At 45.1% G+C, this 13,915-nt stretch overlaps 1 protein-coding gene across 12 annotated transcripts in view; it reads left to right on the top strand.

Moving 5' to 3' along the window:
- The window catches only part of ATXN7L1 (ataxin 7 like 1), a 236,001-nt gene that overhangs the window by 147,732 nt on the left and 74,354 nt on the right, over positions 1 to 13,915 (top strand). The window contains exon 1 of one of the 12 annotated variants that reach the window (XM_071221681.1): positions 9,431 to 9,452. The exons of 8 other annotated variants lie outside the window; for them this stretch is intronic. Coding sequence is in view for 1 of the 4 variants with exons in the window: in XM_045193640.2 (XP_045049575.2) it covers positions 10,823 to 10,826 (4 nt within the window). In the remaining 3 variants the exon portion in view is untranslated. 3 more of the 12 variants (XM_045193643.3, XM_024558611.3, XM_045193640.2) reach the window with 3 other exon arrangements.

Raw genomic sequence — 13,915 nt, 5'->3', positions numbered from 1 at the left:
GCTCAATCCCTGCACAACTGAGTGATGGCTAACCCTAGGTAGCAGAGCATACTTGGGCTCAGAGTACAGACCTGCGTGCAGGGTCTAGCTTCACTACGTTTTTAACCTCCCTGGACTTTGATTTCCTCATCTGAACACAGGAGTGATAAAACCCATCTCATCATGTCATTGTGAGGAGTAAACCATATAATCCTAGTGGTTTTTAATCACCAGCTTCTTTCTTGCTTTTTAAAGTACTATCTTAATCCAGGGCAAGAAATAAATTATGGTATATGAGGCTCAGTTATAATTAGTGGAGTAAAAAACAATCACAGATTACAGTTAATAAGATAGGTTCTAGAAATAACAGAATTCCTACTCATTTATTTTATTCATTGGACAAATATCTATCACATACTCTCTACGGGCAGGCACTGCATGAGGGTTAGGGTCTAGAATAGTGAACAACACAGACCCAGGCTCTGCTTTCATGAGGCTCATGAACTGATGAAGAGGAAAATGTATCAAGGACTCCCTGAAATCTACCCAGAGTCGATGTGGACTGACCGAAGCTTGTTTGGCCATGCAGAACCTAGCAGGTGTTTTATGGTGGAAAACAGTTACCACTGGAGAAGTTTGCAGGAGGTTGAGGTGGTGAGAGTGAGCTGCTCCCTATCACTTCACTACCAGGTTGTCATGAATGCAAGTATTAGGCTGACATCTGCCACAGGTACAGGCGTTTATCAAAGAATGTTTATCAGCAGGTAGAGGAAACACAGTTCACTCAGCCTATTTGGTGAGCCCGATGAAGTCCCAGCCCTCTCTGCTTTGATGTGTTTCATCATACCTTGTATGAAAGGTTCACTTGAGGTAGCTGCAAGAACATTCCAGAGACAGGACTCTGTTTCCCCAAATCAGCACCATGCTGTTATCAACCCTTCTAATGCAATGGCTGTACACAAGCCTCACTGGATTCCAGTGCCCTCTTTATACAAGGGTGAGGATGTCTCTACAGGTTTGGGGCCAGGCCTTATATCTTGAATACCTTTAATTGCTCCTATAAGCACCCATTGGTAGCATTCATTATGCTAAGTCACAAGTTTTACCAACAAAAGCACATTTTTTACGTTCAGAACGTTGATCAAAACACAGACAGCAGAAAGACTGAAAGCAGCCACTTTTGGAGTGTGACGCTCTCGGGTTAGCACTAGTTGCCCAGTGCAGACTCTGCATCCTTGGTAGCATGGGAGCTGATCACCCCTGGAGGTAAAGCCTGGACCCTTCAGACCCGATGCAACACCAGTTACACACAAGTGTTTTCTTTTTCTCTCTCTTATTTGTAGATACAAATACTTTAAAGTAAACTGTAGGCATTGTAACCACGTTCCATTTCTTTCTTCTCTTCAAACGGTATGATTTCATGTATGAGGTCCCCCTATGAGGGTAGGGGTGAGGTCTAGATTGTATCTAAAGTGACCATAATCTGGATTGTTTGAGAGAGTCACAACTTATACCTAGTGTCCTGGGGCCGACCCACTTAGCACCCCCTTTTTCTTTCAGAGGTGTCCAGTTAGGATGATAAAATATATGGTTACAATATCTATGGAAAGAATGAAGTGGCACAGAACAAAGATAACAAACCCAGAAGTAAGTTTAAATTCCCTCTCTCCCAGTTCCCAATAGGTGGCCTTGGGCAAACCACCTCCTCATAATAAATCTTATTTTCGTCATTTGTAAACTGAGAACAATACCCTTGCCTGCCCTCTCTCCCTAGTCATTTTTTAGGCAATCCCATTTACCCCGTAGATGTAAAGAAACTTTGCAGGGAGAGCAACACTGACAAGAGTTAAGGATTATGCCTGTCCTTAAGCCCAACCTTGGTTTGTGCTCGGCTTAAGGGAAACTAGCTTCTGCATACAGATCATGGCGGCGGCTCTTTCCCTTGTCTTCTGGAGAATGGAGGGACCTGAGACTCGCAGGGCGGCCATCTGCTTGGGGATTTGAGAACACGACCCTTAAAAGTAAAACCAGAAGCCCTTCCTTTGCCTTAAGATGCATTCATGTAAAAACTTTTCAGTAAAGATTCGACTTAGCCTTCTTTATGAGTAGAACTCCTCAAGTTTGAGAAGACATCATAACTAGAGAGAGGCGAGTGTGACAGCTCAGCATGAGCACCCTGCCTTGCCGACGCAGAGATGTGGCAAATGCTCCCGCGGGAACAGTAACAGATGAGGTGAGCCTGGGCTGGGGTGCCCCAAACAGAAGTACTGCTTTGCAGAACAGTGTAGAATTTTGCTTTTTCAAAGTGGAAATTCCTTTTTTTCATATTACAAAAGCAATACATTGTAAAAACTGCCAAAATTCCAGGAAAAATAAGTAAATATTTCGGTGTTAGAGTAAAACTTTCCGATCTTTTCTGTGTGTATGTCTCTGTGTTGTACATATGTATCTGTATGCATATATTTTTTAAATAAAAGTAGAATCCTATTATAGACATGGCTTTGAAATCTGCTTTTTCATGTAAAATGATTGTGCACACATTTCAGTAAATAGAGACATCATAATTTTTACAACCTCCCAGCATTCCATTGACTAGAGGTGCCAATGGTTTGCTTAACCAGAGCCTGCTTGCTTGGTATTTAGGTTTGTTTAGGGGCATAGTATCTGTCTTTTGCTGTAATGTTTTTAAAAATCAATATAAGATACCTACCCCAACACACACACACACACACACACACACACACACACCCCTTGACACACTTTTCAAAATTCTCCCCGAAGTTTCAAATCCATTAGTTTATCTCTTCCCAGTCAGGTGGAAGGACGCTGGCAGTTGAGGTGCAGACACAGAGGAGCTGTAAATAACTGGGCAAAGGGCAGCTCAGAGCAGAGAACCCAAGCACTGCAGTGTTGCGAACTGCCTGAAGTGGGGCCAGTTACCATATTTTTCGGACTATAAGACGCACTCCACCCCCCACCCCCACCCCCCACCAAATTTGGGAGGAAAATGGGGGTGTGTCTTATAGCCCGAATGTAGCTTACCTGGTTCGCTTTGTGGGGGTGGGGGTGGCAGCGGTGGTGGAGCGGGGTTTTTTCCCTATTTTCCTCTAAAACCTAGGTGCGTCTTATGGGCCGGTGCATCTTATAGTCGGAAAAGTACAGTACTTTAGGAATAACTTCCTCACGCTCTGGAGCCCAGATCATTCACAAAGGAAGATCGCTGCCAGGAGCTTCTGTCACTTAATTGCCCTTCCAGCCTGAGGCCCAGTCCTCAGAATACTCCTTTCAAAAAAGAGAAACTCTTGCACACGTGTGGGTATTTATACATGGTGCCGCCAATAACACCTAAGTATCATGAACTCTGCCACAGGGTAAAGCTCCTTGGGAACCCAGCCAGCAGCTCTGAGCATTTGAAGGGCACCCATCCCCGCTCAGCCCCAATGGGGCCCCCTTCAGGCTTTCATTGAGAAAAGCTAACACTTAGCATTTACCTAATACTAGCAAACTTGACGGTCTGATTTCCAAGTTCGGCACATTAGCACTCTGAGAAGGACTGTGGAGGTAACCCTGATCATAAAAAGAATTGACATCAGACTGAAGAAAATAAAAGGCAGAAAGTGGGGAAGCTGAGACCCCTTTGTGCAGGGACAAATAGCTCTGCCTACGTTCTCAGTATTTGCAAGGGGTGGGCATCGTCCACAATGGTGAGGCCACATCGATGTGCAAGAGAAACGTCAATCATTGCCTCTTGCACACCCCCAACCGGTGACCTGGCCCACAACCCAGGCACGCGCCCTAACCAGGAATCAAACCAGCGACCTTTCAGTTTCCTGGACGATGCCAAACTCACTAAGCTACAGAAGTCAGGGCCTGACCAACTATTAAACAGTGGAATAGAAGAGATTAGAAAATATCAGAGTGTTTTTTACTTAATTAAAGATAAATATTATCCTTTGGAAGTTTTGTCTCATATCCATATGTGCATACTAGGCTGCAGTGTGAGATTTATTTCTTAAAGTGGATCAGGGTAAAACAAGTTTGAAAGCTGCAGTTGTAGGCCCTGCAGTCAACACCGTTGTACAGCAAAGTATTGAAATAAGTGCCCATGACAGTGACCTTGAGTTAAACAATCAAATAATGTTCAAAGTATGCAATTTAAGAGGACAAAGTACAGTGGGATGCAGATCTTTTGGAAAGATTCCTGCTACAAAGCGCCTACAATTTTTTAAAGATCTAGTATTTTAAATTTTAAGTGAAAGCCTTTTTACCTTCTCCCTATCTTGAATCACAAACATAACTTTTAAAAATGCCAAATTTGACCCCAGGTTGGGGAGAGGGAGGACACCTGAAAAATATTAAAAAATATTTAAAATAATTTTTAAAAATTAATTAAAACACCAAATTTGATACATACCTAACATAAAGATATTCACCTTTCAGATACATCTAATAAGATACGCATATGTCTTTGTGGTACACATTAACAGGAACTTATTCACGCATTCACAGCCCTAATTAAAAATTCACAGCAGGGGGGAGGATTGAATGTGGGAGCTGGGGGTGGGTAGGGCAAGGGGAGAGTAATGGGGGGAAAATGGGGACAACTGTAATTGAACAACAATTAAAAAATGGGTAACTTTCAAAAAGTAAAAATTAGAAAAGATAAAAATGCAGAGCAGGGCTTCTCTGCCCAGGCTAGACATTGGCCTATGAAGATAAATGTGACTTAGAACCGGCCCTCAAGGAACTTACTGTCAAGTGCTCCAGATTTCAGTCAGCCCACATTTATTGCCCTTCACTTAAACTCATTTTGAAACTTATGGTGCAGTACTGACTAAGGTTGATTGAAATTGGCACTCTCCTGAAAAATCTAGCATATGTGGCTCCCATGTGTGCAAAGCTGGCCTTGTGACTTTGATCATGAGACCACATCACAGAGCATTAAGCCAAAGTCAGTCCCAGGTAAGACTGGGCCGATTGGCTCAGTCCCTGTGAACCCTGGTAACAGGACAAAATTAAGAGCATGGAGCTGAGCCCTAAGTTCTGACCTGGAAGTACACATGGCAACCTCAGGGGAAAAGTCAAGTCTGCAGCCAATGCTGCCACAGCTGCTGACAGCTCAGGCCTTCATCCTTTTCTGATTCCATCCTTTTCTGGCCCCAGGCTTTTTTAAACCAACTTTCCACATACTGAGGCCATGTTTCAAGACCTCACTAGTCCCTGACCAGCTTCCTCCTCTGTATGTGTACCCTGATGTGGCTCCCTGCACTGGGGCAGGCCCAGGGGGAGGGGGCATGTCTAAACGCCCAACGCTTGGGCGCAGGGCCCACCTGTGTCTACATTGATGCTGTCGTCCTCAAGGCCTGGATGTACTGTGTTCACCAGCCTTCCCCAAACCACCACATCCGTTGGCAAAACATCTGATCTATGGTAGCACTAACTTTGTTAAACACACCAGTACTAATGATAGCAAATTTATGCTAATATGCTATATCCCCTATCCGCCCACTTTTACTAATTTGATATTACAAGTTTGGTGGCCATGCCTCACAGATATTCAGGCATTCTGATTTTAAATAGACTACCTGTCTTCCCTAAATATTTCGGCACTTGTCAAACCATATGCCCTACTTTTTGGTTTAAATAAAAATGGTCTCTATACTCAGAGGAGTCACAAGGTACATGGAAATACTGTATTCTACTCACATTGTAAATTATGAGCAAACAAGTTTTCCTGTCGAGACTGTTCTGATGTGCCCAGTCTCCCTATTCTTTTCAAGAAGTATGGATGCAAATGTCTTATGGTTACCAAACAACCCCAAATAAATCAATGCGAGGTACCCCCTGTACATCTCATTTACCCACAGAGCTTCTCCAGTTAACAGACATGAATGTCATTAGTCTTTACAACTTAACCTGCTTTGGTGACATTCAACATAAAGGCCACTTTGACATCCAATTTCTTTGACCTTTGGTTTTATGTTTTGTTGTGTTTTCAGGGAGAAAGAAGGGGAAAGGTAGATTCATAAGGCAATGGCAGAATATTCTAGAACTTTCTAATTATCACCTCCTGACCATCTCCCCTCTTTCGTTCCACATTTAGCACCTCTGGTCATGGCCCTGATCCCTCGAACTCCTGACAGATGTCTCCATTCACTCTTACGAACACCTCAGCATCTGCAGTAACTCACTCTCATGTTCCCTCAGAGGAAATGCCCCAAACTTGCAATGAACCTGCCCATGTGTATCACATAACAGTAATAGCACCCCCATCAAGCTGTGAGTATGCCCACTTGGCACGGACAAGGCACGTGACAGTGGTACCCTTCCTTTGATCCAATATTTTTAGTAGTCTAAAATATTGCCCTGTTGCCAAAGCACTCAACAAAGGCACAACTTTCAAATATCATGCTGAAGAAGAGATCCACCAAATCACGTGCAGAGCCAGATCCCTTCCGCATGTGAGACAGCACACCTTGGAAGTGCGGGTTACCTACTGTACAGCTTGGCCGGCCTGCAGAGCCATTCTGCTGCGGCTTCTTCTTAGACCAGGATTAGGTGAGGAGCCTGGGGTCAGCTCAGCAGGTGAACTAATCAAATCAAAGAACAGGATGCAAACTGGGCGGAGACGGTTGCTTTCCATCTCCATTGAAATCAGAGCTCTGGTGTGCAGAAGTCCGAAGCTTGCCCGTACGGAGAGGAACACTTTGGCGCGAGGGGGTTGTAATCTGTGAACTACTACAGAAAAACCATAAGGCCAGGGAGTTTGGAGGACACCAGGCCCTTTTTAGTTCTGTCATTGTGTGTCCTGGAAACAAGGTAGAAGCGAACAAGAACGACTGGGTTAGGAGTCGGGAGACCCAGTGCTGTTGATTTGCAATGTGGCCTTGGCCGTGATTTGTGACCTCCAAAATCTCAATTTACCTGTCTGTGGAAATGGGACTAATAAAGCCCACCACTTTTTAAAAAGTCTTCACCCCTGGATAAGTTTCATTTATTTTAGAGAGAGGAAGTGGGTGGGGGGGAAGAGAGAAAGAAACATCGATCAGTTGCTTCTCATATGCACCCCAACTAGGGATTAAACCCGCAACCTAGGTATGTGCCATAATTGGGAGTCGAACCCACAACCTTTTGGTGTACAGGATGATGTTCCGACCAAATGAGCCACCAGGCCAGGGTAAGCCCACCCCTTTCAAAGTGCTTTACACATAATAAAGCACCACACCAGCACAAGTTATCATTCGTGGGGCTAAGACCAAGGCTTCTCTGAGCCTGTTTTACTCTTTTTAAATGGGGATAATAATACCAGCCCTCCCCATCTCTCAGGATGCTTCTGAGGATCAAATAATAGAACATGCATGAAGCAGACTTGGAAACCACAGAGGTCTAAGTGAGCAGCAGGGCTCACAAAAGTTCAGGGGTTGCTTTAAGAAGTCAGTTGCCAGTCCTGAGGCCAGGGCTTAAGAGTCACTTTGCCAGACCTGAACCTTCTCTCCAGGGTGTCCCTCCCCCCTTCTCTCCCTCACCTCAGCATTCCTCCTCGATCCTTCCTTTGTCTTGGATGCTCTGAATTGCCTTGGCTCTTATCTCTAGATCTGTCAGGCAACTGCTGTGTCTCACTCCAGGGGCTTCATTTCAGATCCCAGAGAAACCATTTCTATATGTGCTTTGTAATAAAACTGGGTTTCTTTGGGAAGAAAGGGGCAGGCACCATGTGGGTCCATATCTACCACCATTGTCCTGGTGACTCCCAGAACGAAAGGAACTACATTTACTTTTTCTTTGTAAAATTTATTTTTATTGTATTTTTTCCATTACCGTTTATCCCCCTTATACCTTCTACCTCCACCCCACTACCCCCTCCCACACAATCACCACACTGTATCCATGTGTATGAGTTCTTTTTCCTTTTTGCTAGATCCCACCATCCCCTAACTGCCCCCACCAGAACTGTCAGCCTGCTCTCTATGAGTCTGTTTCTATTTTGCTTGTTAGTTCAGTTTTTTCATTAGATCCCACTTATGAGTGAAATCATACAGTATTTGTCTTTCTCTGACTGGCTTATTTCACTTAGCATAATGTTCTCCAGGTCTGTCCACACTGTTGCAAAGGGTAAAATTTTTTGTTATTGCTGAGTAGTATTCCACTATGTAAATCTACCACAGCTTTTTTATCTACCAATTCAGTGATGGACACCAGCTGCTTCCAAATCTTGGCTATTGTAAATAAAGCTGCAATGAACAAAGGGATATTTATATTCTTTCCAATTAGTGTATCAGTTTTCTTCAGATAAATCCCCAGAAGTGGAATCACTGGGTCATAAGGCAGTTCCATTTTTAATTTTTTGAGGTAACTCCATAATGCTTTCCACAGTGGTGCACCAATCTGCATTCCCACCAACAGTGCATGAGGGTTCTCCTTTCTCCACATTTTCACTAGCACTTGTTTGTTGATTTATTGATGACAGCCATTCTGACCAGTGTGAGGTGATATCTCTTTGTGGTTTTAATTTGCATTTCTCCGATGATTAGTGATGTTGAGCATCTTTTCATATGCCTTTGGATGTCTACATTTACTTTGCAGAATAAATGAGAATCTGGCCCAAAGTTACAGTGGCTTTTATAAACAGCCTGTTTCAACTTATTACTTTTTCCTAGATTTCTGGAGTGGGAAAGGGACAACATTTTACTCTTCAAATCAGAAATAGATGATGGATGGATGGATGGAGAGAGAGGTAGATATGGGGGGGGTAGGCTTGAGCCCACTCAGCAATTTAAAATTTCTCATTCTTACATCCACTACCCAGTTCTCCTCAGATAACTCTAAAATTTTATCTAGTTAATTGTCTTGGGCCTCAAATGAGATCGTGCTTGAGGCATTCTAAGAAAATAATGGAAAACCTTGCTAAATAAGTAACTTAAGCATTCCTTTTTATTTTATTTTGACAGATGAAAATACTTTATTCACTGGCACCTAAAGAGAACAGACTCCAGTCCTGATGAGAGAGAAAGGTTGACCCTCCCAACCTTAAACTCAAAGGGGAAAGGGAAACCTTTCTCAGAACCAGGTCAGAATAGCCCAGGGGTGCCATACCCTCAGTTTGCTTCCTACATGTCTCAGTGGCTTCACTGCAGGGAGCAGGGAACTTGGAAGTCCCTTTCCTGTGTCTTGAAAACTTCATTCACCACGCCCCTTTTTTCTCCTATGGGATTTACCAAGTAACAAATTCCAATGCTTCTCAGGCATTCCAGCTGTGTAACAGGGCTTTGGCGTTTGCGAATCTCTTAAGTCAATACGTAAGTAAAAGATGCTTCAAGGAGGCACCTCGTCAGTTCCTTCTAATAACCGCAGTTTGTCATGTGACACCTACCCCTCCCCCCCCAATGATTCTCTCTGAAAACCCCCCACCCACCCCACCAATAAACTAGGTTGACGTCTGTCCTTTATCTGCCAACATCTACATTTCCTTCAAGGTGGTAATCTTTTGCTTTTGTTATTTAAGTTCTGTTTTATTCTTAATGGTTACCCAATTGCTTTGGGGCTTGCATAAACAGTTAAAAAAAACACGACGCACGAGGCAGCCGTTTCGCTTTCTGCGCTTGTTGTTCTTGGCACTTGGTCAGTTCTATGAACTTCTGGTGTCCAACTGGTAGGACCTGAAACTCTGTGTTTAACAAGTGCCTGTAGTCAAAACAGTTGGCGTGTGCGAGCTGGGATAGCTGGTACTGACTGCAGCTGGGCGGCCGTCGGTCCAGGACCGTGCAGAATACGAATCGCGGTGCTCCGAGCCGGGTTTGGGCTTTTGTTGTTGTTTAGTTATGGGGTTTTTCTTTCTTCTTTCTTTTCTTTTTTTGTGGCGGCACCCGTGCTAATGTGGATCGCTTCAGGTTCCAAAAGTACAACATGTTTACAGTCGTCGTAGAATCAGATTAAGTTGGCAGCCTGAGTGTGTCTGTAAGTGGTTTTAGTTTACATTTCTTCTTCTAGCAGGATGTTTTGCATAATTTTGCTGATCTTGGGTTATTTATAGACTTTTCTGAAAAAACGGGGATGCATGAGAGTTTTCTATTCTAACTGTGGAAAGTGAAATCCGTTTCTGCAGCTAGAGAAACGGCAGGGCATGTGCAGCAGAGAGATATTTTATCTCCTGAAAATTAATTTCTCCGCGAGGTCATCTGATTACATTCCGGAGCTTACTCTCCGGCCGCCAATAGCATACCCTGATAGCTGTCCTAGGACGTGTTGTTTTCCTTTGGTCGGTCACAAACGGAGTAAAATGAAAGTAATGATGCCATTTCCTCCGGGGCGCTCTGGGAGGGTGGATGCAGTGATCGAGTATTGTTTCAGACGTCCTAAGTGGGTTTGCGATGGTAGTTTTGTCCAACCCGCAAGAGCAGTGTTAGCTGGCGCCCCCAGCCTGCCCAGAAGCGGGTTGGCCGGACGCAGAGAGCCTGGGGGAGGGGCTGAAGAAGGATGGCCGCAGGAAGTTAGTGGGTTTTCAAGTTAGTCCTCACCTAAATAATAGTGTGATACTCAGGTGTTTATAATATTTAAACAAATAATCAGCTGCAAAACGGTATGCCAGCAAATGGATTCTCTGTTTAATTTCTGGACTGCCCTAGCATCTTTGGGGCACGGTGAGTGAATGAGAACTAAAGCCGGGCACGTTTGAAATCAGTAAGCCAGAGTTAGCGCTCTATGAAAGGGTTTCCCATAATATTTACTAGAACAGTTGGCTAAAAATTGCTCTGCTTTGCCCACTGAATGGCTGTGTAATTAAATCAGCCCTTGACAGCTACCTTGAGCACCTCCCATCTCTGCGTCGGCAGCTCCTGGAATTTGCATGGGTAAGTAGCACGTTCATCAGCGTAATGAGTGTGGAGTCCCAGTCTAATAGTCCAGGAGAACGTCGTTAATGAGACACTTCATTGTGCCTGGGGCTAAATATTTTAAACCAAACAAATTGAAATGGGGGAAGAAAACGGTAAGCGTAGTTTGGGCCACATGAAAGGCCCTCTATGTTGGGGTTCTGCCCTGATCCTGGTCTTGGGTCCCTCACGGACAGGTCCAGACCTCCCCTCCAAGGAAAATGGAGTGTTGAAACGGAAATTTCCAAGGTAGTAAATGTGACCATTAGGCTGAGGCTTGGCGGAGTTATAACTGCTGAGTGCCACCGCCAAAGAGCAGATTTCTTTCTCTCTGTTTTTCTCTCATCTGTGAAAGCTGGAGGGGTTGAGGAGTGTTATTGGGGGGAGGGAGAGTGTTTTTCTGGTATCCTCTAACTTTGCTCGCAGAGAATCGTCAGGCTGCCTTGCTTGCGAGAGCATGCACTGTGCTTCCTCATGCTAGCCCCACTGAACTGGGGAAGGACAAGGCTAGCCCTTTGGTCCCAGTAGAAAAGGCTGGAGATGTGGCTTGACCTGCATGGTGGAGCTGGGTAGCTTGAACTCAGGATCAGCGTTATCCATCAGATCTTCACCTCCTTATTGCCCCATCCAAACTGGGTGAACTGGCTGCCTTGCCAACGTTTGATACTCTTTGTTCTAACAATTCAAATCTGCCCCATGGATGGGGTGCCTGTTACACTTCCTTTCCTCCTCCAGTGGTTCAAATTGGGATAGAATCTGAGACCTGCCTTTTGAAAGCCTCATGTTTGAGGTGTATGTTGGTCTGTGTGCGCCTCAGCTACCAGTGATTATAGGGGTTCGCACCCCACTGTGTAAATAACCTCAGAGTGAATGAAGAAAAGTGAAGGGACCCTTCAGGCCTTTATGTGGGAGTTGGAGAGGGACCGCAGTGAATACTGAAATGTTTCCCAGTCATCCTGCCCTTTAGCTTTTGCATTTGAATTGGCTAGACCCGCCTACCCTGCTCTCCTTGGGAAAGTAAAGGTGCAGCCATTTGCCAGCCTGTTAGTTCTGTCTCCTATAGCACGTTGTCCTTCCCAGCCCCTCCTCACATCAGCCTGACAATACCTTTCAGACACCCTCTTCCTTGCTTTGATTGTTCTCCCACCCCCGAAACCCTCCACACATACAGACACCACCACCCCCAGCCAGGAAAGAGCTCAATGACAAATCTGTTGTTGGATTGATCTCCGAGTCCTGCCACCCGTGCATCTGGGCCTCTTAGCAGCAGCAAGCATTTGGGGGTTCCTCTTCTCTCCTGGCCCCTAGGGGGAGTGGTTCTGTCTGCCCCGCACTCAGTGGAAAGCCCAGGGCCAGGGGGCCTGAGAGAGGACCAAAGCTCCCAGGTAGAACCTGGAGGGTAGGTGGATCCCTGGTGGAAAGCAGCACTGGGCCAGATGGTCTGATTGAGTTTGTCAAGCCCGTGAATGTGGTAGCGGTTACCTCACTCTGCCATTAGCCAACTCACCCGATGACCTTATTTTCTGGAAGGGTAATATTGACAGAGTCATCACAACCCACAAAGGTGTAAGAGGCCAAACAAGAAAGTAAGCTGATAAAAGTTGGTTTCTCCCAGGCTGTGGCTTGAAGTCATTCTGTTTCAGACTAGCTCCTAGATACTTACAGATGACCTCCGCCTCATGCCTCCAAGGGGGGCAGGATTTGCCAGATGTCAAGGATCAGGAGACTGTCCCCACCTTGACCTTGCTACAGTTTGCCATTGACATGGCATGCCCCAAACCAAGGAGAAAGATGCATTCGATCTACTGTACGGCAGAGGTTAGGTATCCCTTGTCCTCTGCCCTCCCTATTATACTTTTTCTCCCTTATCCAGTGAACATAAACAGTTTTTAGGTAAACCAATTATATTAATTTGCCTGGGCTTTCATAATAAAATACCACAGACTAGGGGGCTTAAACAACTGAAATTAATTTTCTTACAGTTCTGGAAGCTGGAAGTCCAAGATCAAGGTACCAATGGGGCTGGTTTCCCCTGAAGCCTCTCTCCTTGGCTTGCTGATGTCTGTCTTCTTGCTGCCTCTTCATGTGGTTGTGCCTCTGTGTGCACATACTCCTAGTGTCTCCTACTCTTCTTATATAAGCACCAGTCATATTAGATTAGGGCCCCACCCTAACTGGCCTTATTTTTGGCGTATTCACCTCTTTAAAGGCCTTATTTCCTAATACAGTTATATTCTGAGGTCCTGAGGAATGGGACTTCACCATATGAGTTTGGGGTGGGGGGATAGAATGCAGCGCATAACAATGATCAACTAAGCCTGGTCCTGCTTCAACTCTGTCAGACCAGCATCTGAACACTGCAGTAACCGCCATGGTGTAGAGAGATTCCACTGTGACTTGTTCCTGCACATGTGTGTGTGTAGAACCAGGCACCGTCTCTGCTTGGGTGTATCATCAAGGAAATGCAGTAAGAGAAACGCAAGGATATGTTCAAACGTCACAAGAAATCACCAGTGGCTATGAAAGTCGGAGTTAGCTTTCAGGTGTCCTGTGATGTTAGGTGACTTCAGCAGCCCACCTATCTGCGGGTGACTATTGTAGGGGTAGGGTAAGTGCAGCTTGCAGACCAGTGAGGTCCAGAAATCACCTGACAGAAATCGGTACCTTCCCTCTGGGCCTCTTCCTCCAGTGGCTTTCTGAGCAAACTCCCTGATCTGTTCATAGATTCATTGCCATGATGCTCTCAGTGTCTTGCCAACAGTTATATGTAGATATATATTTAAAATCTGCCCTCTACATCACTGTCCCTGGAATTCGGGAAGCCAACTTTATGTGGACTAGAAGAGGAGAATTTAACCAGCTATTGCCTTGCATTTTAACTGCCACTCTTTTCCCAGGAGGATATGTAAGACATACCAGTTCTCTCTCCCTCTTGCCTTGCTATGGGACACCCTGACCCTGAGATGCTAGGGGCCTGTAGGTGGACTTCTGGCAGCTCTTTGCAACACTCCCTCCTCAGTCTTGTTGCAGTGAGTACCATTTCTCCCCCGAGGCAAACACCCTCAGCT

This window comes from Desmodus rotundus, chromosome 6 (genome assembly GCF_022682495.2).
Source record: "Desmodus rotundus isolate HL8 chromosome 6, HLdesRot8A.1, whole genome shotgun sequence".
Classification (NCBI taxonomy): domain Eukaryota; kingdom Metazoa; phylum Chordata; class Mammalia; order Chiroptera; family Phyllostomidae; genus Desmodus; species Desmodus rotundus.
Note: the sequence above shows the minus strand (reverse complement) of the source record. Positions and strands in the feature narration are given on the sequence as shown.